General features: G+C 38.3%; 1 protein-coding gene and 1 pseudogene across 1 annotated transcript; one reads left to right on the top strand and one right to left on the bottom strand.

Moving 5' to 3' along the window:
* Positions 1 to 2290: 2290 nt before the first annotated feature.
* LOC139459466 (folylpolyglutamate synthase, mitochondrial-like) lies at positions 2291 to 21412 on the bottom strand. Its single transcript, XM_071240909.1, has 12 exons — positions 21320 to 21412; positions 15576 to 15694; positions 9373 to 9487; positions 8633 to 8872; positions 8237 to 8314; positions 7464 to 7608; positions 6998 to 7096; positions 6533 to 6630; positions 5713 to 5765; positions 4877 to 4952; positions 3825 to 3891; positions 2291 to 2838 (listed from the first exon to the last, which is right to left on the bottom strand). Exons 1-12 carry the CDS (start codon positions 21410 to 21412, stop codon positions 2411 to 2413), a joined length of 1611 nt encoding a protein of 536 aa, XP_071097010.1. The 3' UTR covers positions 2291 to 2410.
* On the top strand, positions 10019 to 10510 carry LOC139459375 (uncharacterized; annotated as a pseudogene).
* Positions 21413 to 21795: the final 383 nt, after the last annotated feature.

The following is a 21795-nucleotide window of genomic DNA, read 5'->3' as shown; positions in this document are numbered from 1 at the left end:
CGTGGTGTCTAGCAAGCGAGTAGATGAATAATGTCCAGCAGTCAGTACGATGGTCCGTAAATTGACGTAAAGACAATGCACACCAGTGGTGTGGTGTTTAGTAAGCCAGTAGGTGAATATTGTCCAGCAGTCAGTACGATGGTCTGTAAATTGACGTTCGGACAATGCAAACCAGAAATTTGGTGTCTAGCAAGCAAGTAGATGAATATTGTCCAGCAGTCAGTACGATAGTCTTTAAATTGACGTTAGGACAATGTAAACCGTTGTATGGTGTCTAGCAAGCGAACAGGTGAACATTGTCGAGCAGTCAGTACGATGGTCTGTAAACTGACGTAAGGACAATGCAAACCAGTGGCGTGGTGCCTAGCAAGCGAGTAGGTGAATGTTGTCCCTGCAATTATCTGCGTGTAATTTTATGTAAGGATAAGATATATGGATGGGCAACTTTTATATTACAATTGGGAGCGACGTTTCGGTGTTGGTTCTAACACTGTTATCAAGGAAGTGATGTACAGATTATGGTTGACAAGTTTATACACAGGTAGCAGGCAGTGTATTTACAGCAGAGTAGATTTAAGTTGTAGTACACTGGTGTGGAGAAGCCACAAAAGTGTAAACATATCATTGGAGACAAACCCCCAAATCATCTTGTTGCCTTTCGTTGACGATTACCTGATCGTTCAGACACGTTCACGCCTCTACAGAAAGTCAGGAGTGAATCTGCACTCATCTGAAAACATTACACAATACCATCGACAAATTCCCCCAATGCTCTAAACAGCATTGGCGTCTGGTGAGCATGTGTCGATTTGTTTACCGTGTTACCACACGTGGTCGCCGAGAAGATTAGCTTTCATGTCAAAGATAAGCATCATTTGTCTGCAGAAACCTGTTCCAAAGTCTGCTGAACACAGACTGGAGCACAATTAACATATTAGCTACCTCTAGCTGAGTCTTGCCTATTTTGAAGCATGAAAAGAAAATAGCCCCTCGGCGTTCATCCCGTTGTGGACAACACATTCCAAATCTGATCACAAATACTGCATTACTTTAGTGTTACTGTGAATGATGAAAATCAACAACACTAATGACTCTGAGCGATCTGACGAACTTCCACTTGAGTGCCAAAATAAGGATGTACCCCCCTGCCCACGTTCAGGAAGGAATTGCATGGTCCACGTGCAACGCTGTGGTTGTGTTGGTTTAGTTCCGAAACCGATCTAAATCTGGCAGTCATTTTTCAAAGTTGATCTATCTTCTAGCAACCGATCATAAAAATTATACTTGGAGATTATTTATAAATATAAAACGTCAACACCAGAGCACAACCATTCTCGATCCTCTGCTGAAACAGACGTCATTGGGCTTTAACGGCAAAACTATTAGCAAAAACTATATGACTGGATCACTGACATTTGGTTATGAAGTGCCTCGGCAATAAGGAATGGATTGTTCGGAGAGTCAAGAATAATTTCATTTCCTTCATTCACGCATATGTGTCATAAATCATAATTGTTGGCGCTGTACTAATATTTACTCTCTATTTACACAAGAAACCAAAGCCGTTTGTTTCACTTACCGTATTTTTGCCTCCTACAAAATGGATAAGATATGAAAAGTATGGCCAAATATGGTTGAAGAGCGAAAGTCAATTTTAAATGTTTTGCAGCAGGCAAAACTCGAGCATGCAATCTCAGAGCAGATTATGTTATTGTAACCAAAACTGCATATTTTTCTTGGATGGAATTACGTCGACAATCATCAGCGGCAATAAAATGACAGTTGGAAATCACCATTACAACTTTTGTCGTTTCAACAAGTTGTTTGGTTAACTTGCTTGATTTTTGTGATGTAAGGCAACTGAGACTGTGGAGTGTTAGGACGTAGATCTGGATTTGTCATACGTATGCCGCCAATTTGAATAATATCAGCTTATGAGTTACATTTGTAATGAGTAACAATTTTTTTAGCTGGGTCATGCGAACCAGTGGTTTATAGTTTGACCAGCCTCACATGCTGTCACATACGACTCCCGATCTCTATGTTAAATTAAGCAAGCGGCTGTTACAACCATCATGCGTTACCGGTGACAGGAATCTCCACATGTTTCTTATGCGCAACAAGATTGTTAGTTCTTTAAATATGACACGCAACAAGGATAGCGAGAAAATGGAATGGTGTATTTAAAACCAAGAAGACATGTCAACTTGAATATGTGTATTTGCCATGAACCCGTATAGAATATAGCTGAGGTAGTGCTAAGGTATCTAAACATTGTCCCTTTCCCCAGTCCGGCTCTCAATATAGGTAGATATTTGGTATTCTGGAACAAGACATCGCAACATTTAATAACAGTGGCTGACCATTTTTATCCAACAAGTACCCTTCCATCACTTATTATCATTTTCTTTCAGAATAGTTTCTCATGAAGATACCATAGACCATGGCCAATTATCTTGAATCCTCCAGCAAACAGAATTTGAACATGATCAGCGTTCTGAACCTGTTCTGGCAATTGTGGATAATCGAGACGTATTCCATCTTTTGTTGTTGCCTGAGTAACACTCGGATCTCTGAAGAGACCGCCTGAAGATGTCGTGTGATATTTGTTCTCAGAGATGAAATCATCTATACCACGTATGCTGAGGTCACGCCCACCGGTCGCTGCTATGAGAGCCTCTGGAAAACTTCGCGCTGTATATGATGCACATGGCTGGCCAGAAGGTTTACCTTCTGTTGGAATTGGGTTTGTTGTGGATATCATGTCGTCCCAGAATTCCTTGAAAGATAGAACATTCGTGAATTGTTCCTCTTTGGTGGTATTATCATAGATGTAATCTGAAATCAGAAAATGATTGATAGATTAATTGGTGTTTGACGCCGCACTCAGCAACATTGCAGCATTTTCATGGCGGTCTGTAAATAATCGTGTGTGCACTTGAAGATCCAGAAAATGACATCGTGCTCATCGATACACAATTGCGATACGCAGACATCATGCATCATCCTAGTCAATGAGTCTGACCACCGATCTCATTTGTCACTACTTAAGACAAGCGTAGTCGCCTCTCACGGCAAGAATAGATCCGGATCTTCACGGATCAAAAATCGATTGGACATTTTGCCTAATTGCACACATAAAAGGCTGACTTATACTGTGTCAGTTTCATATTTACCCAGATTTACTATTGAGTTTTATATGATTACTGACTTAACATTACCACAGATTATGAAACTGTTTTGTCAAAACATCTTACAGGTGACATCTGGTGACCTTGGCCTTGACATTAATCGACATGTGCCAAAATTGAATCCTACGTCGACAGCTGAATCGTTCAAGTCTACTGTGACCTTGGTATTGACTTTTATTTCATGCAAAATTATGACAGCAGTGGTGTTACATGTATGCCATGTGCGCCTTCGGTAGCCTATAGTGATCCTGAACGAGTAAACGATCTTGAAGGTGATTAGCTTAACAAGCTTTAATGTTTACACGCGTAACTCATCGTAACCAGTTCAAAAAGCGATGATGTAAGACATGGTTCATAATAGGTGACCTAGGCCTTAAAGGTCAGTCAACCACACTGAAGCAGACTTTTATGGGGAAGTGCGTCTGGTTCGCACACAACCTATGGAATATGTGATTGTCAAATTCGGACCAAAGCTGGCAAATGACTAACCCTACAGGTCATTTTACGAAATGACTGGAAGACTTAGTCATTTTACGAAATGACTAAATTCACAGTCTGGGTGTAACGTATATACCCCTATTGATAAACTCAACAATTACATAGTGATTGCGAAGCTTTGAAAATTAATCTTACCTATAGAACAGTCTTCAGTGAGGCTAGCGTACGGCGTAAAGATAACAGCATCCAGTGGAAGTCTTTGCTGGAAAACAAGAACCGACATTCCTCAGTATGTTTGGTTTCAAACTACTTTGAAAAGTAGTTCATTTAAATCACGGAATGTCAGGTTAGTGTGGCACAGGTCGAAGGTATTTACCCATCTGATTAAACCAGAGAACACTGTTATGGAACTTAAAATCCGAACCTACGGTAATCATTGGAATATTATATCAAGCGTTCTTTCTTCTGCTTAAGTGACCAAGGCACCACAGACTCACGGATATTATATCACTTCATTGTGGGAACCACTGTCCTACACAGTACCTCTGACACAGGCCAGCACCATTTGATGATTCGTCACATCTTTCACAGTCCATTCTAGATATTGCATATGCTTTTCATCCGTTATATTTTTGACAAGTTTTCACTTTTTTATAAACAAATGTCAAAGAATGGTTACGGTTCATTAAGAAAGTATCCTAAAAGGTGAAAATCTACTTGTTTGTGCTTAGTTATCCTTTGTTTACATTGGTTTGCATGGCTCCGCGTGCTGTCAACGAAGCCCAAAGGAGAACTAGCGATACGGCCACTTTGAAGTGTAAATATGTATTGTCATGCAACTCACTGTCGCAGTTGTAGTAGCATATCTGTATAATAATGCACAACAATATGTAAAGCGCCCACAAACACTTGCATTAGTCCGTTCTTTAGTGATTTTGAGGAATGTCTTTATGAATGTGTATTGAAAGTTTTTTTTGTTCAAGTTAATAAATTTATTTTTGTTTATCTGTATAGGAAGTACATTTACTTTTTCCGTTAGTATAGTTGGATTATTGCTAAACGCGGCATTTAACAAACAAGGAAACAAACAAACTATCACAAGCAATCCTGTTATTGATACTCCAAGCACCAGTCGCATGGTTATCTCCCCTTTATCTGTTGACATAACTAGGTAAGACCCTCCAATACTTAATGACAGCACGTGTGAATGTTGCCTACCTGTTACATGCTGTAATGTGCATGCTTACCTGTAATATTGATAAATGTTTGAGTTGATCCCTTCCTTCAGCTCCGTAGAAAAGCATGATTCGAGCAACACGTCCTCTGTAATGAATAACGTGTTTTGTAATCTGTGATATGTGACGTCGACAGTAACATCTGTGTGCATATTTCGATACGCATATGCCATGGATATACGGATGATACCTATTTTCCCCTAGTTAAAAAAACAGGCAATATACACGTGTAGGAACAATATATAGATACCCCCGCTCTTTTAGATATGTTTATCAAATCACAAAATAGAGTATATTTCATATCTTTCATTATACCTGTTATACTTAAAAAGTTGCCTTAGAACCACAACATATTAGAAGGTGAAAATTCCTAAATAGTAAAAGTCATAAGTTCAGTGAACACCTGATGTGCGTGTTTGTTACAGGGAATATGTTTACTCCATGAAATTTAACAACTTTTTAGACATATTCCATGAAACTACTTCATTCATGGTTGTTAGAAGAATGAACTGTGAAAAGACTTAGTAATAAAAACACGCTGGATGGTGTTTCATTCATAGTTATGAGAAAAATCTTTCATCATAGCGTCAATATAACAAACGTTAACAGTGTTTGCTAAGAAGGGATTAGCAAAACACAAAATATACTCATGGCTGCGGTAATATTCAAAGTTTTAAGTTTGTGACAGTATGTACGTCCTCACAATTCCAAGATCGAATTTGAGGAGAATTTCCTAACGAACCCGTACAAACACGATGATAATGAACAAACAGCCTGCGTCACTTTCCTCTCAAAGAAATGCCAGACTGCTACCTTTATATAGTCATATCTTCTGACAGGTAACTTACTTCAGTTTTGACCGTTCTTCGTCAGCTTTTTGGTCGAACCACTCTGCACAGTGCTTTAAAACGAGTTGAAATAACGTTCGTATTAAGTACAATTGATATAAAGTAAATTTCTGTATTAAACACTCATTCGCTAAGCAGGTTAAGCAGACAATTTGTTTTAAGTATCAGTCAAGCCACCTCGATTCTGTTGAATATACACACACATTTGGTTTGAAACTAATCATGTCCTATCACACCACTTTCAGGAAATTTATTTGTAAAATTGAAATAAATAAATATCCTACTTCCCACAGCTACTAATGGGACATAAATATCCTTTGGAATGATATAATCACTATTGGTATGAGGTTTGGGTAGCTACAATGTGTGGCCAGGCTGATTTTGAGTCATCGTACTCCTAGACCGTTGCTTAGGATAGCCTTTCCCGAACTTGATCATTTACAGACCACAGTGACAAAGATGATATTCTGCACACTGACTGAAAGCAACATTTACCAACAGGTTTACACACAAAAGCTTTTTTTTGTTTATTGGTTAACACCACGGAGCATTATTCCACCACTATGACGACGGTCCTTCAATAATCGAGTGTAGATGGATGTTATGAGGAACGATTCGCGCCTTCTGGGTACGATAACAAGCAATCAGCCAAGTAAGCGAGCCTGAAACCTGATCCAAATCAGCTCTTACGACAAGCTTGTTCACCCGGAATCACCAAAGGGTCTGTCATAACCAATTCATTGTCAAAGTAACCACAAAGTATATTTAGCGTTGTCCTCTGATTTGAAGAACAAATAAATTACAGAGGCTACATGAATACCTGGATGCTGAGGTCAGTGTGGGCCGTGTCCAGGTAGTAGGTCACTCCAGGCCGGGAGATCACATGGGCCCTTCCCGGGAGATTTGTTTGGGCCAAACTTAGAAAGGAAAACCAATGTCCTATTAATATAAAGAGGTTTGATTGGAGTCTAAATATTCGAAATACCACCCATAAGCTAAAACTATGGCTAACCAAGCAAAAATATCTTGCGTTGACGTTTTGCAGACCTAAAATAAAAGAAAATGTGCCATGCCCACTGTTTCCTTACTGGCTGATACTAGGGTAAGCAGACATTGTTGCTCCAAAAGATCTAGATGTCGCTGATTTCGAATTGTTTTCCACAGTTTATTATGTTAATGATCAAATAAGCAGTCTGTGAAGTTATTATTGCTGACTTGTTTCTTTATAGAATTGACTTCGAGATTTGTTTGCGTTTTTGTATGTATAATCAATAAATATTCTTATCATTCTTGATGCTGTCAGTGAGTTCGAATCCTTGTGCCTTTTCGCTTCTTTTCATGATGGTCGAGGAGATGGTTTCATCAGCTGAAGTCTTGCGGAACCCTGAATTATATACCAATATTAACCAAGTAACAATTCATATTAAAATAAATATGGCACTACTATTGAATTAGATTTATGAAAAAAATTGTGTTACATTACACGTTGTGTGGTTTCTTTCTGAAAAGTATGTCTATTATATAATGTTTGAGTAAGTGACATTTTTCAACACCAGTCTCTGGGTTTTATAAAAAAAGCCTAAAAGTGTTTTGGGTCCAAGTAATTATTGATTACATGGTATAAAATTGTATGGCTTTATGTGACGCACATAATCCCCCCGTTCATTCTCCAAAAACCGAGTATTAAATGATTCTACCCTTTGCATTGAGATAAATCTATGGAGCAGGTTCCTGTAAACGTTTGTTATTACCATTTCCTCCAGTCTTCAGCCAAATCTTACACATCTGTAGTGCAAGAGAAGCATTGACATTCTGCACGTGGCCTGGAATACCCAATCTGATTGGCTCAGGTCCATTGTCATAGGAAGCCAGTGACGGGGTTTCATATAAGGTTGTCTAGTATAAGAAACAAATAGATGGAATAATGCCAGTACAATTCAGGAGACATTGAATGTTTTTGCTTAAATCATGTCTATAAAATCAAATCATAAAATAAGGTATGTGTCAAAAATGTTTGAGGTTATCACTACTATATAAACCTTCTCACTGATCGAAAAACTCAAATGAAGAAAAACACGTTTTGTGTTCCGTCTACATGGGCGGAAAAACGAAGGTCAGGTAAGGTGTGGTGACATGGTGTGGTGACATGGTGTTTAACGTCGCGTTCAAGATAATCGCCCTAATAAAAAGCGACAGAATAGTGTTAAGCTGTTTGTTTCAGCCGATACCAATACTGGTTTTACATTGCTAACCCAATGAAATATTATGCCGCGGTTAAAAATGGATACAACATTCAGACACACTGCACTCATGCCAAGCTGAACAGTCTATGCTGTGTCCCATTATTGCCGTACGCCAGGAAGGCTTACAACACATACAATCTCTCGTCGTCTTTTAAGACATGGCCAGGTGATCGAACCACTGACCTTACGCTCTCCAGGGACCCACTCGTTCCACCAGACAAAGGGGAGAATGGGTCATAATACCCTGAGTAATCGTGTCTGAGTAACTAAGCATGTTTTACCCCTATTTCCTCAGCTCGGTCTTCTAGGACTTTCATCGCACGTGGGTCTTGAGGCACTGTCACTGCTGGTGTTCCTGGCTGAAATATACCGAATCGTGAGCTCGACTTATACTAACGATTTTAATAGTTTCAACAAACCATATGTATTGTTACTTTTACAGAATGTACAATGTATTCGACAACTATGGCACATGTTACAGCTGATATGGATTGCATGCGAGTAGACGGAAATGAGGATCGGATGTCACATGTCCCAGCTACATTATTTTTTACAGACAATCTTCATAACGAGCAGTTCAAATTCGTGATTTTCACTAACAGAGACATCTCAAAAGATTATTGATTATTCGCATTAAACAATATCATTTCAATGTATTATACCATGCAGAAACCTACTTTAAAGATCCCTCCCTTGTGCCAGGCCACTGATTCTATAGTGTTTCCCAACAGACTTATATGATCCACATGCAGCGAGGTAACGCCACACACAGTTGGTGTTGCAACAATGTTCGTGCAGTCGTACTGGCCTCCAATTCCCACTTCAAGAATCAGAGCATCAACTCCTTGTGCAAGAAAGAGTTTGAAAGCCAGAAGTGTCAGAAAGGCAAATGCATGGGGCATATCGTCTTCAGATTCCTGTAAATAGTGAATTGATTTTCATTATCCATTTCTGTTCCTGATGTTTGTGATATTTTCCTCGGGATGTATTTATTTCTGTTCCTGATGTTTGTGATATTTTCCTCGGGATGTATTTATTGAACTTAGAGATTGATTATTTTTAGCATTAATCTGACATCGTTCTTTTTAAAGTCACTCATTCATTGGCTTATACCCAGCGAAGTGCGAACCAAAACGTTGAATGCAATTAAATGAAAACAGTACCCTTTCCATAATCATGACAATTAGTCCATTGTATGGTTCCAACAGTTTCAAAGCATGCGTTGGTATCATCCTATACCCGAAACTTAAGTTGATCTTGTTTTGATCAGCATTATGACTCGTATGCATAAAGAAACAGATCCGGTAGGAGGGGAACACACTTGGTGACAAGTTCTTGTCTAAAAATTCTAACCGATTCATGATAACCCATATTGGTTGATAAAATAACAATTTTCTCAGATTGTAAATATTAGTACCCTTGAGTTTAAGAGTCTATTATAGATGTCCCAGTAGTGGTCAATGAACACGTTCGTCTCGACTGGCTTGCCGTCAAAAAGAAATCTCTCGGTTATGCTCACCAGATGAGGAGAGCTATGAATGACAGAAGACAAAATATATGTTCATATGGTCAAGTGAATGATATTTAGTTTGTTTGTATGCTTGCCACTTTAAAAAAAACTACCGTTTCAACAGTTGTCTATAAAAGTCGTATGAATGTGTTTATATTCTTTGAATACATATGTTTGTAAGTTTATTTGTTGCTTAACGCCGCACTCAGCAATATTCCAGCTATATGAGGGCTGTCTGTAAATAATTAATTTTATTACTTAATAAAATGCATTATTTTGGTAATCTTACATTATTTCAATGCAAGGGGCTTTTCCCCCTGCATTTGTGTTCCTAGGTCAAAGGGAAGCTTATTCTCCTAGTCAAAATAGTGCAAGGCACCTTATCGGGGTATTTATTCAGGCATTGTTCTTCACATGCACGAAACAAAGGGACGTAGCCAATGTTGCAGCTGACTTTAATTGCTGCATCCTCTTTTTAGCCACACAACCACACCAGTAACACGTTTTTATTCAGTTAGGCAACATAATTTTGTCAATTTTGCGGGGAGGAGAGATGTCGGGTCGTAGGAAAGGTAAGCGTAAGTTAAGTGCACCAAGGGAGTCGTCGCAAACAATGGTCTCTGCTGAGAGGCGTCGAGGGTCGTAGAAATTGCCCCAAACGATGCGACGTCTGAGAGTGCTGTTCATAGAGACAGGGAAAATGGCGGCAGCGGCGTGGCCAAAGCAGGGGTCCACGTGGTCCCAAAGGCTAATGACGAGATAACGCCTGTTACCACTCCTTCAGGAGGTGAGTCGGTGCAAATTGGTTTTCATCCTAATAATGCATAAACCCTATCACAAATGTATCCTCCCGGAATCAAATCATGCCCCTCAATCCCAGTATCAAAACATTGATCCTAGCATGGTTAGTAACCCAAATGCCTCTCATAATTCACAAGGCATTCCCATGTTTCCAAATGTTGACATGTAAAATATGCCACCACCTACAAAAATGGATGATAACCTGGGATGTAATGTTACTGTCAGCTTTAAAAACCAATTATAAAACTTTGGTGTCGTCATCCCATTGTTAAGCACCGTGACATAACCTGGACGACACCAAGGTAGGTATATCTGTAACTTAGAGACTTCTTTCGAGCTCGATCTGTGATTTAAAGACTTCATATGTGGTCTCCTAAATCAAAGATAGACCTACCTTGGTGACGTCCAGGTCTGCTCGACTAGATTTCTGTCAGCAGTCTTGCTTTCAGTAGAGAAAGCATGTAGAAATAATATATGAAGCAAATTGATCTACTTTTGAAAATTAAACTGACTTACTGACCTGAGCATGACTGCTTTTTTAAATACAATCAACAACGTTTTTTTAATCAGTTTAATATCATCAATTTACATGTTTACATTGACAACAAGGGTGACTGGACGTTTCTGGGTTCCCTCGTCCTTGCTCGAGCTTGGCACAGCGATAGTGGGTGTAATTACTGTGCTGGGTTTCCCTTCTACAACTACCGATTCCACGAACTTTGGGGACGCCTCTGTCGCACTCTCATCCCTCTTCGAATTGCCGTATAAGATGTCTGAAACCTCCGCTTGCATCGCAGAATTTGTCCTCTTGTAAGTCTCACTGCAGAACTACGATGCCCTGTAGACAGCATGATATGAATTAAATATGGTTATAAAAAGGTATTTCGCATAGACCGATACATATCGAAATCTGTTCTAAAATTGATTCATTATCTTCTTATCTCATTAATGGCAAGGACAATATTACAAGATTTTTAAATTTCATAAATATTAAATCCACTGAAGTGGTAAACGTCTGAGACCTGCATCACTTCGGGCTTTCCTCCCACATTAAGCTGACGCCGCGATATAACTGGGATACTGTTAAAAGCGGTGTTAAACCCAACTCACTCACTCACAGATCTGTTGTTCGTCAATTCAGGCATCATAGAATCTAGTGGCACTTGACGCCCTCAAGGAATGGTTGGTTCGCTTCCCACTCAGTCCGCCTGCTTCACATAGTTTTCTTCAAGGTTGTCTTCAAGGTGTTGTGTCCTACATCGCCAATCTGGCTTTGGTTTCTTCAATGGCTTCAAGTAGAAGGCGTCAATCTTACTGGTATTGGGACTGAAACAAACAGGTTTTCAAATAATTTCTTTTTTTTAAAATGGGACTTTCAATTATGGAAGCAGACAGTATTAACAGTTTATTAACATTGATAATTGTACAGATTTTTGAAATAATATATACATGTATCTGTTAATCCTTCAACAAGGAAATAAAATATACTCGATTTGATATTGTTTTTTCAAGCATAAATTCGACATCTATGTGGCGAAAAGAAAAAATCTAGTCCGTTTAATACAACCACGATTGAAATTTATTTATAAGACAACTTACCTGAGTAAGCCTCCTGAGTTTGTCTTGGGACACATCTTCATGATATACTAAGAATCGTCGTTCGGAAGATGGGTCAGTAAATGGCCCTTTGATCTGTGGTCTCACCCAAAGACGAAGATTTCTGTCACCCACGTAAGGCGAAGTGAAGACCAGTGAGATAGACCATCGTGTGGAGAAGTTGGGTCGGATTATTCTCCCCCAATGTACCCTTCTCCCACAGCTTGTTTTCTTCTTCTACAGTGATTGGTTGGGAGGGATCTTTGTTTCCTGGTCCATGACCCGATGACGCCAAACGTTTCAGGTAGGACATTTAGACCGCGGGCTATCTGCCCTACCTGACCCCCAGGATGGACATGGTACAAGGTTTACAGAAACATATGAATACTGTCCGTTTAGCAGCGTCTCGTCATACTGGTTTGGAATGGAGAAGCTATGATGAACAATATCGTCTTCGCCAGGTGCGTGACCAGTCTAAAAAATTGAATGTGTAATTGCGGAGGTTTTTACAGACACCTTACCATCAACGCCACGTCAGCACATTTCAGGGCAAATTACATCGACCGACAAGCAACACATGTAATAACTTCCATCAGAGCAGGTGTTTTAGACAAAATTGCAAGTACTGACACAGCTGTCCGGCATGTGGAAGCGATGTCCATCCAACCTGAAGATGTTCATCAGCCAGCACTCCTTCCTGAGAACTCGGTCAAGACACAAATTCTCGTTAATGGTTCAAATATGACTCCTAGCTAGGACATTATGGTCCAGTGGTAGGTTTTATGGCAGGAAATCTCAAATCAGTTAAAAATAATCAACTTATGTCACACTTACGAATTCAAAAAGAGAGGTGTAATAGCTAGCCCATTCGTCTACCCTCCTCTACCACATTTTAAGGTTTCACTTGGTCCCAAAGAGCGTTCCAGGAGATTGTAGATTATTACACCACCTTTCTTTTCCAGAAGGTCAGAGCATAGATGATTTTATTGATAAAAGTTTGTCTTCAGTTCAGTACACTACGTTTGACCAGGCAATTAAAATGGTGCAGCAGCTAGGTCAGAGAGCTTTGCTGGCTAAAGCTGACATAGAGAATGCTTTTTACTTTATGTCTATCTGGCCAGGAGACTTAAAGGGTTTGAGGATTTACACTGGAAAAAAAATTTACTTTTACAAATGTTTACCAATAGGTTGTCCATCAGGTTGCTCTTTGTTTGAAAGATTTTCAGCTTTTATTGAATGGGCTGCAGCACAAAGGTTCAGCATGCATTTCCTTGACAACTTCCTTTTGGGGGGTAAAAAAGCTACAAACCACTGCCAAATCGCTCTGGTTTCATTCATTTCATTCATTTGTGTTTGGTCATCAAATGCTGATCTGGAGTTTTATACCAAAGTTGCTGGTGGACAAGGCAAAAGTTTTGGAAATTATTTTGCCGGACGATGGACCTGTGGAGCTTGGCCGAATCATTGGGTACAGCAGGGCTTGATGACTAATATTACCTTCACTGAGTATTGTCCCATTGTAGTTGCAGTTGCAGTTGCGATACGGGGTCCTGAGTAAGTCGGGGAAAGCGGTCACTTTCCATTCTGACAACCAGGCAGTAGTCGAGATTATTAACAGGATGACCTCAAGATCAGATCCAGCCATGTCTTTGGTTAGGCATCTTGTCTTGTGTTGTTTGGAGTCGAATATAATATTTAGAGGCGAGTACATTGAGGGGGAAAAGAATGATCTTGCTGATGCACTTTCACGTTTTGGAGTTGGAGAATTTCCGGCAACTGACTCCAGATGCAGAAATTTGCGACAACTCTTATACAAGACACAGTTTGAAAGATTGTGAAAGGGAAGTAAACATTACTAGTGATGGCTTATCACACAGAAGGCTTACCAGGGAGCATTGACCAATTTTTAACGCTTTCCACAGCAGTTCAACTTTCCTTATCTTTGGCCTGCACTGTTAGGACAACTAAGAACATATATTGCATTTATGTCCCTGAAAGGTTTGGCTCACTGGACACGGTGTCAGCAAATAGCAGCGATAAACTACCAACATGAACTAATGGAATTGCATGATAGCACAAGAAATTTTATCGTCCAAAGGATGTTGGAGGCTCCAAACGAGTCAAGGGTCATAGGGACAGCAGGTCTCCAAATACCTAGTCCATATTGATTAGGATGCTTGCAGTTCTCCATATGAAGCTATTATGTTTACAACTGCATTTGTTTGCCTTTTTCGGTTACATGAGAGTTACGAGATGGTTTACACTGACCATCTTCATTTGGAAGGACCTCTGAGGATTTCAGATGTCACAGTCCAGAGGACATATTTAGAAGTAACCCTGATATCGTCAAAGACAGATCAGTTAGGAAGGGATTGCACACTCCACATCCACAGTAATGCAAGTGAAATATGCCTACTAAAAGCAAGGAAGTAATACCTTGCCCTTCGTCTACCTGTTTTTTGTTTTGTTGTTTTGGGGTTTTTTTTTCCATAGGAACAGTCAACCTTTAACATGATACCAGTTTGCAGCTATTGTTTCCAAACGCATCAGATATATGGTACTAGGCCCATGTAAGTTCAAATCACACTCGTTCCGCACAAGAGTGGTGGTACACAATTGGTCCTCGGACTTCTGGTGATGGGGAATGCTTCTGATTTTTACATACTTGCAAACACATTTCTGGTTAAAAGGCGGGGGGGGGGGGACGGGTGGCCCAGTCGTCTAAGGCGCCGCGATTCGCTGTGCAGAGTTGCGTCCCTTGGGCACGCCAGAAACCTATGATTGTGGGTTCGAATCCCGGTTCACCCCGATTATGTTTCTAGGTTTATCAGCACCATACCAGTGCTCATGGGTTTCACCGAAGTGGTAAACGTCTGAGACCTGCATCACTTCGGGCTTTCCTCCCACATTAAGCTGACATGTCGTGATATAACTGTTAAATACTGTGAATACTGTTAAAAGCGGGGTAAAACCCAACCCACTCACTCACACTGGTTAAAAGGTAGCACTATATAAGGAGGCTACTCAAAGTGTTTTTTAACATTTGAGCTTTGCCACCGATGCAAGAAAATAGGTGTAGGCTGTTGGTGTTATTACGGGAACAACTGGTTGTGTTTTGTTGACAGTGAAGCAAAGACTTCTGTTGAAAATCTGAAGATTTTGTTGGTTCGCAATAATTATATAGAACAGGACATGTTTACCCTTTTAGTGAATATGTGGTTATTTTCAGTGTTACATTCATATAACTTTTATTACTATTTTGTCCAATGGAATCTGTCTCAGCAAATGATCGAGAGTGATTATTCTCAGGTGTTGACATTTGTAATACACAAAGAAAGAATTTTAGAAATATCCGCGAGTTTTGAATGTACAACGTTTACTGCAATATGGGTACACAAGAAATTTCTGTGGTTTTATGTTATTGTTTATCAGTATCGTGTGAAAACTTCATATTTGAAACAAGGCATGGTCTCAATTTTCGCAGGGGTTATACCTAAAATGTGACTATGTGCCTGTTATTAAAATATAACTAGAGGAATTTGTCGTTCACTTAAGGACTGACTGTGTATTTGATTTGGTTTATTGAGGTATGAATAAAAAAAACGATATGTAAACTTTTGTAAGAATTCATAGTTTGCACATCGGTTCATTGAGGTATAAAAACGTAAGATTAAAACATTATACGTTGGTGTCATGCTTTGAGTTGACCTCACCTGTATACGCCAGTTTTGTAGCCATGGTGACGAAGAATGTTTTCACAAAAAGCACTGGTTGAGCCTTTGCCTTTTGTTCCAGTGATGTGCAGAACGTTCAATTTGGAAAGGTCTGATACCTGTAGGAAGCAAGAATAGACCTCTAAACATCAACAGCTTCTATCATATCAGAAATAGTCCGGTAATTAAAGGTTTATATTTCACGAAGGTTCAACAAAATTGACGAAAAAGATTTTTTAACGCATTACATTCCTTGATATGTCCACTTTAAAAAAAATAATTTACCAAAATTTGACTTGGGGAAACACCCAAAATGCATCAAATCCAAGATGGCTGCCATCAATACAAACGAAAATCGAAAAAGTAAAAAAAATTGAATCAATCAAAATCTAAACATGGATGATGAGTCTATTTATAATCAACTTCATAGGATCAAGACAGGGGAATATAATTTTAACAATTTTGAAGAGATATCTTACACAGAAATATATTCCGGCTGCCCGAAAAGTGAAATAAATGCAATTTTTCCATATCAATTTAAATGTCTAATGTTCAAGATAGTCTTTATATTTACACTCATATACTGGACATGAAGAGACGATTATTCAGTTATGTCAGAAAAGTCATGACTTGGTCCATTTGAACATGTCATCCCTCTGCATTGTCTACATGCTGAGGTACATTGTAGACAATTTTGTTCTGCATGAGCATGTGTTTTCATCACACTTTCCAGTGCAATTGTATCTGATTATTTTCAACAGAAATTTAAGAGTGACAGCTTGGGGCCTTGTGATTGGTTTCAATATAGTGCACTTGTTGCTCTTGTGATGCGTCCAGCCCCATTCTGTCGCATCCATAATGTTGCCTAGCCAGATCTGCACTTGGATTCAGACTCGTTGGCTGGAAAATCTGGCAGCATCTGATGTTGGTGGAAGGTGTCGAAGGGGTAAGTAATTTGAGTTTGAGACATACCTTCTCAGTGAATTTTGTCACACGTTCAAAATTCAAATCCAAGCCAGGCATACAGCCGTAGAGGATTGCAAGTGTCCGATTACGAGCCTGTTCGATTTCTGCATGTTTTCCACCATGAAAACCTTTGAATATTCCTGAGACCATCCCTATGCCATATGGCCTCGATGTTGTGTCACTCCCTGACAACGCATGTACAAAGAGCAAAGAATGGCTGAGATTAGGATCAAGGATCATCTGTAGGATGAACATGTCAATGATCTTTGTACTTGTCTGAAGATAGATGGCCTCATGGTATCGGGTCTGAAGTGATATTGCAACAGGATGCGAAGGTTGGTCTCATTCCCTTCCACTACCACTACTGTGTTTGAGCCAATGTACAGGCAGACATTGCAATGTCATAGTCAGCATCTCCGGATGAGTGTTTTATCTGAAAACACTGAGTGTTTGTCCTAAGGAATCGTTTCATCATCATTCTCTTCTAAGTAGTCAATGGCAATCTCAAATGCTGTCATCTAGGACATACACTTCAGTCGACCAAGTCTCCGTTTCTTTGGTGGAGCCTCCTCATGTTTAATATAAGCTGCAGGTATACTTGCCCCCCTCTGAAAATTCTTATCACAAGCATGGTGATGGATAGCTTCTTCAGCTGGTAGATCGTACATGGGCACGATACTTGACTGTACCATCTTGGCCCAATCATCTTGCTTGTTGACACAGTATGTTGCAGACATATGTTGAGTAACTTCCTGGAACTCAAGAGCCATCGCACGGCTGAAGTACACTTCTTTATGGATGTTTGTATGCAACATCCTGGTCAATACAAGTACCACGTAGAAAACATTGAGTTTTAAAATCTAAGGCTTAAACATATAATCGAAGAGTTTTCAGCTACTTTGATTGCCTTTGGATTTATATGCATACTACGACACTGTCTGTGTACCAACGGGCTACAGTTGTATATGATGTCTGGTGCATCTAATTTGCGCAGTCTTTTTTTCGTTATTAATGCTACAGCAGCATTTTGCTGTCAATTTCACATAATCCTGGGATTTGTTCAGGTTAACTGGTTCCATACATAGCAAACAAGTAGCCATCTGTGATCTACATAGGAAACCTTCAGTTGAGAATAGTCACCTGCGAATAGTAACAGTTGATATAAATATGGTAGACATGTGTACAGATACAAATGTTACTTATCCGATTATAGCAAATGTTTTTTGTGCTAAATGTCTTGATTATATCTACTGAATTAACATTTAATAAAAGTTTCTGAGAAGCTAATACCATTTTAGAGAATAAATGCTTCCCGGATTTTGCATTATCTCCCTTGATTTTCCTTGAAACAAATGTTGATGTTAATGGCTCTGTTTCAAAGTTTATATTTATAATTGTTCATATATATTTTCATCAGTTATCACTCTCGAGAGCCAATCAACTATATATTATACAAGTTTTCATTTTAGCTATAAAAGAAAAATAGTTTATACATACCTTTATGTTCTTGAGGTCTATCTTTAAAACATTGTATGCTCGGCCGCCATTTTGAAGGAGGGAATACTTTGGGTTTTTTCAATTATATTTGTTTCTAAATTGATTATTTATGTGAATACCATAAATTGTATGATTATATATGTAAAACGTCAACATTATTATAAATCAGTTCATGTTCTGCAAGAATTATTGATTAACAAATTTATGTACTTTTTCGTCATTTTGAAGCATTATTTTAAATTTGTGAATTTTCAAAATCCTGGCAAGCTAATATAGATAGATTCATCAGAAATGTTTTTATTGTTATTGGTTCTACGTTTATGACTATTATTACTTTTGTTGGCGGCCATTTTGGATTTGACCTATTTTCGGAAGGTTACGTATGTCCGATTTTGATAAACTATTTTTTATTTTAATGCATATGTGTCAAGGCACCAAAATCCAGCAATAAACTTTTTCCGTCAATTTTGTTGAACCTGGACCTTTTGATTACTGGACTAAAATATATACAGTGCAGTTGTCTTCGGGTTGGATAGACTGGTGGGAGGACACCTTTACCACTTTTTGTCTCATTACAGTCAACTTGTGCGAGATTCAAAGTATACCTTTTACATCGATAAAATAATTGATATGAATTATAAGAGGGACCTAGAAACCAGGCCAGGAGCACCTGATTTGTGTCCCGTCCTTGTCAACATTGGCTTGTCGTGGGTTCGAATCCTGTAATTGGACATTCTCATAAAACTGCCATGTAATGATATAATTGAAATGTTCTTTTTTGGTTTGGTTTGCTGTTTAACGCCGCACTCAGCAATATTCCAGCTATATGACGGCTGTCTGTAAATAATCGAGTCTGGACCAGACACTCCAGTGATTGATATCATGAGCATCGATCCACACAACTGGGATCGATGACATGCATCAACAGAAATAATAAGGTGGATAAATATACTAACTTACAATACAACATCAAGCTTAATAAAAGATGGGCATATATTTAAAAAATCCAAATGAAAGAGGCTGCCGACAAGGAGACCCATTGTCGCCGTATATTTTCCTTCTAGGAACTGAAATCCTTGGATGAATGATTAGAAATTGTAATTAAATTGAAGGAATGACAGTCAATGACAAAGAATACAAGCTTGAGCAGTATGCTTATGATACTGATATATTTCTAAATGGCAAAGATGAAAGCTTGTAAGCAGCTATAGAAACACTAAATAAATTCCATAAAATGTTTGTCTTAAAAATTAATGTAGACAAGACAAAAGCGATATGGATAGGCTCAAAAGCAGGTAGCAATGATCGTTTATGTCAAGACTAACAAATAGAATGGCACAATAAGGAATTTGAAGTATCAGGAAATATGTTTAATCCAAACTTAAGTGAACTCTGGGTAATAAATACAAAAAGAAAGCTAGATGAAATAAATAGATTGCTTGTAAATTGGAGAAAAATAAATCTAACGCTAATAGGAAAAAATTACAGTCATAAAACTTAAGCATTTTCAAAACTAGTTCATATATTTTCGGCACTACCTAACCCTCCTGAGGACTTGGTCTTTTCACAATTTTATCTGGAATAATAAAAAATGACAACATCAAAAGGACCACTTTGACAAGAAAATATGTGGAAGGTGGATTACACATGGTTAACATTAATGCCTTTATTGACGCACCAAAACTCTCTTCGCTCAGATTATAAAAAAATCAACATATAGTTTCCCTTGTAATAACCCAATTAAAGATAAACTCTCTTTTGATGCTAATGTTGAAAAGAAATCTTTTGATAAAAACCCCTCCTGGAAAGATGTATTAAAAGCTTGGAACAACTTTTGTAAAAATAATATTATAAATGTTGATAATATAGAAGAAATTTTGTCCCAACAATTTATGGCTTAATCACAATTTCAAACAAGCAACATATTACATAAAGCAATTGGCTAATATTGAAATTTACTCAATTAAAGATATATGCAATGAAAACGGATAGATGTCATTTGAAGAACTCAAACTAAAATACCCGATAAAAGGTACAATATTAGACTATAGACATGTAATTTCAATATACCAGAATCATGGAAAACAACAATCCAGAAAACTAAAAAGTAATTTTACAGAATTTGTATATAAACAGTTGCTTAAGTGATCTGGTGAAGCGTGTTAAAGGTGCTAGAAAAATAAATATCAAACGAAAATATTCTCAAATCAATTGGCAATCAATTTTTCACTGTGATTTTAATTGAAAAACGATATTTACTGTTTATAAATGTAAACTGAAGGATGTAAAACATTTTAGATTTTCAGTACAGATTTCTACATGGAATTATCTACACAAAGAGCGAACTTTTAACAATGAATCATGTGGACAACAGTGTTTGTAGCGTTTGAAATGCTGTCAATGAGGACATCAGCCATGTCTTTTGGGAATGTAATGAAAGAAAACAAGTTTTGAATCATCTTGAACTTTGGCTTAATAATCATCTTTCACACAAAATTAAATTGACAAAATATCTTATTTGGTTTGGTTCTTACTACTCTAATACTTCAATCAATCATATAAATTTATTTGGGAAAAGGCATATTCATGTAAGTGGAATTAAAGGAACCAAACCGCAATTAGATATACTTTTAAAACTATTTTAAAACATATCCAATCGAGAATTTTATTGCTATAAAAAGGATGACAAAAATAACTTTAACAACAAATGGTCCCCTTTATTCTCAGCATTTGATTCTTAGCTCTCTGTTGATACAGGCCATGTTTGAGTTTGATTGTGTGTTGCAACCGTTTTGGTTTGAAATAGGACAATGTTTGTTTCCAACCCTTTGGTTTTTTAAAGATTGTATTTTGCCATTCTATGCTATCCGAAATATGATTTTTGACGGAAAACTGTTATAACCAACTCTATGAACAAAACAAAAGTTTTGAAAAAAACTTACATAATGGGGTATGTCTTACTTTGAATCTTAACAAGGCTGGAGCCTGGAATTCATCTCTCATTATACGAGGGAAGGTAGCGTAGCCTCGTGTTAAAAGCATTCGCTCGTCACGCCGAAGGCCCACATAGATGGAATGTGTGAAGCCCATTCCCGATGTCCCCCGCCATGATATTGCTGGAATATTGCCAAGAGGAGACTAAAACCTAACTCACTCACTCACTCACTCTTCATATGGACTTTTATGTCCATGTGAACACACAAATGACAAGACACGATTACAAATGCATATCAAAATTGACTCGATTATATGTGGATCAATTGATAAAATAGATTTCTTACATTATGTCCAATCCGCTTCATCCAGTGCTTCATGTGACGGATGTTTGCGAGGTAGTTGAAGTTTGGATTATGCAAACTATGCCAGCTTTCCATGGTTTCCTGAAATATCAAAAAGTCATGTAAGGATGTGTTTTGTCAGGGATTTGAACGTTTCTTATGCATTCCGACATTTTTATCAATTATATTTCAGCAGCATTATTTGATTATCATTAGTGTAATCCCCATTCAATGCTCATTCCTCATCTGCGGTTTAAAAGAGTAAGGTATTATGATTATAAAAAAAAAATTTAAGTTTACATGCTACTTATCAATCAAGTGTACATTGGACGTCTCACAAGAGTATAATTTAGAGTGTCAGCGTCTGCTTGTACCTCTCTCCCTGACACAGTATAGTGACCCGGGGTTGACCAGTCCGTGTGTTGTTCTCTTAATACAGCGCACCACACGTATAGATGCATACGTTTGACGAGCGGCGG

Source organism: Haliotis cracherodii, unplaced genomic scaffold, assembly GCF_022045235.1.
Source record: "Haliotis cracherodii isolate W230 unplaced genomic scaffold, xgHalCrac1.p SCAF_13, whole genome shotgun sequence".
NCBI classification, from domain to species: domain Eukaryota; kingdom Metazoa; phylum Mollusca; class Gastropoda; order Lepetellida; family Haliotidae; genus Haliotis; species Haliotis cracherodii.
This window is presented reverse-complemented; position numbering and strand designations above follow the sequence as displayed.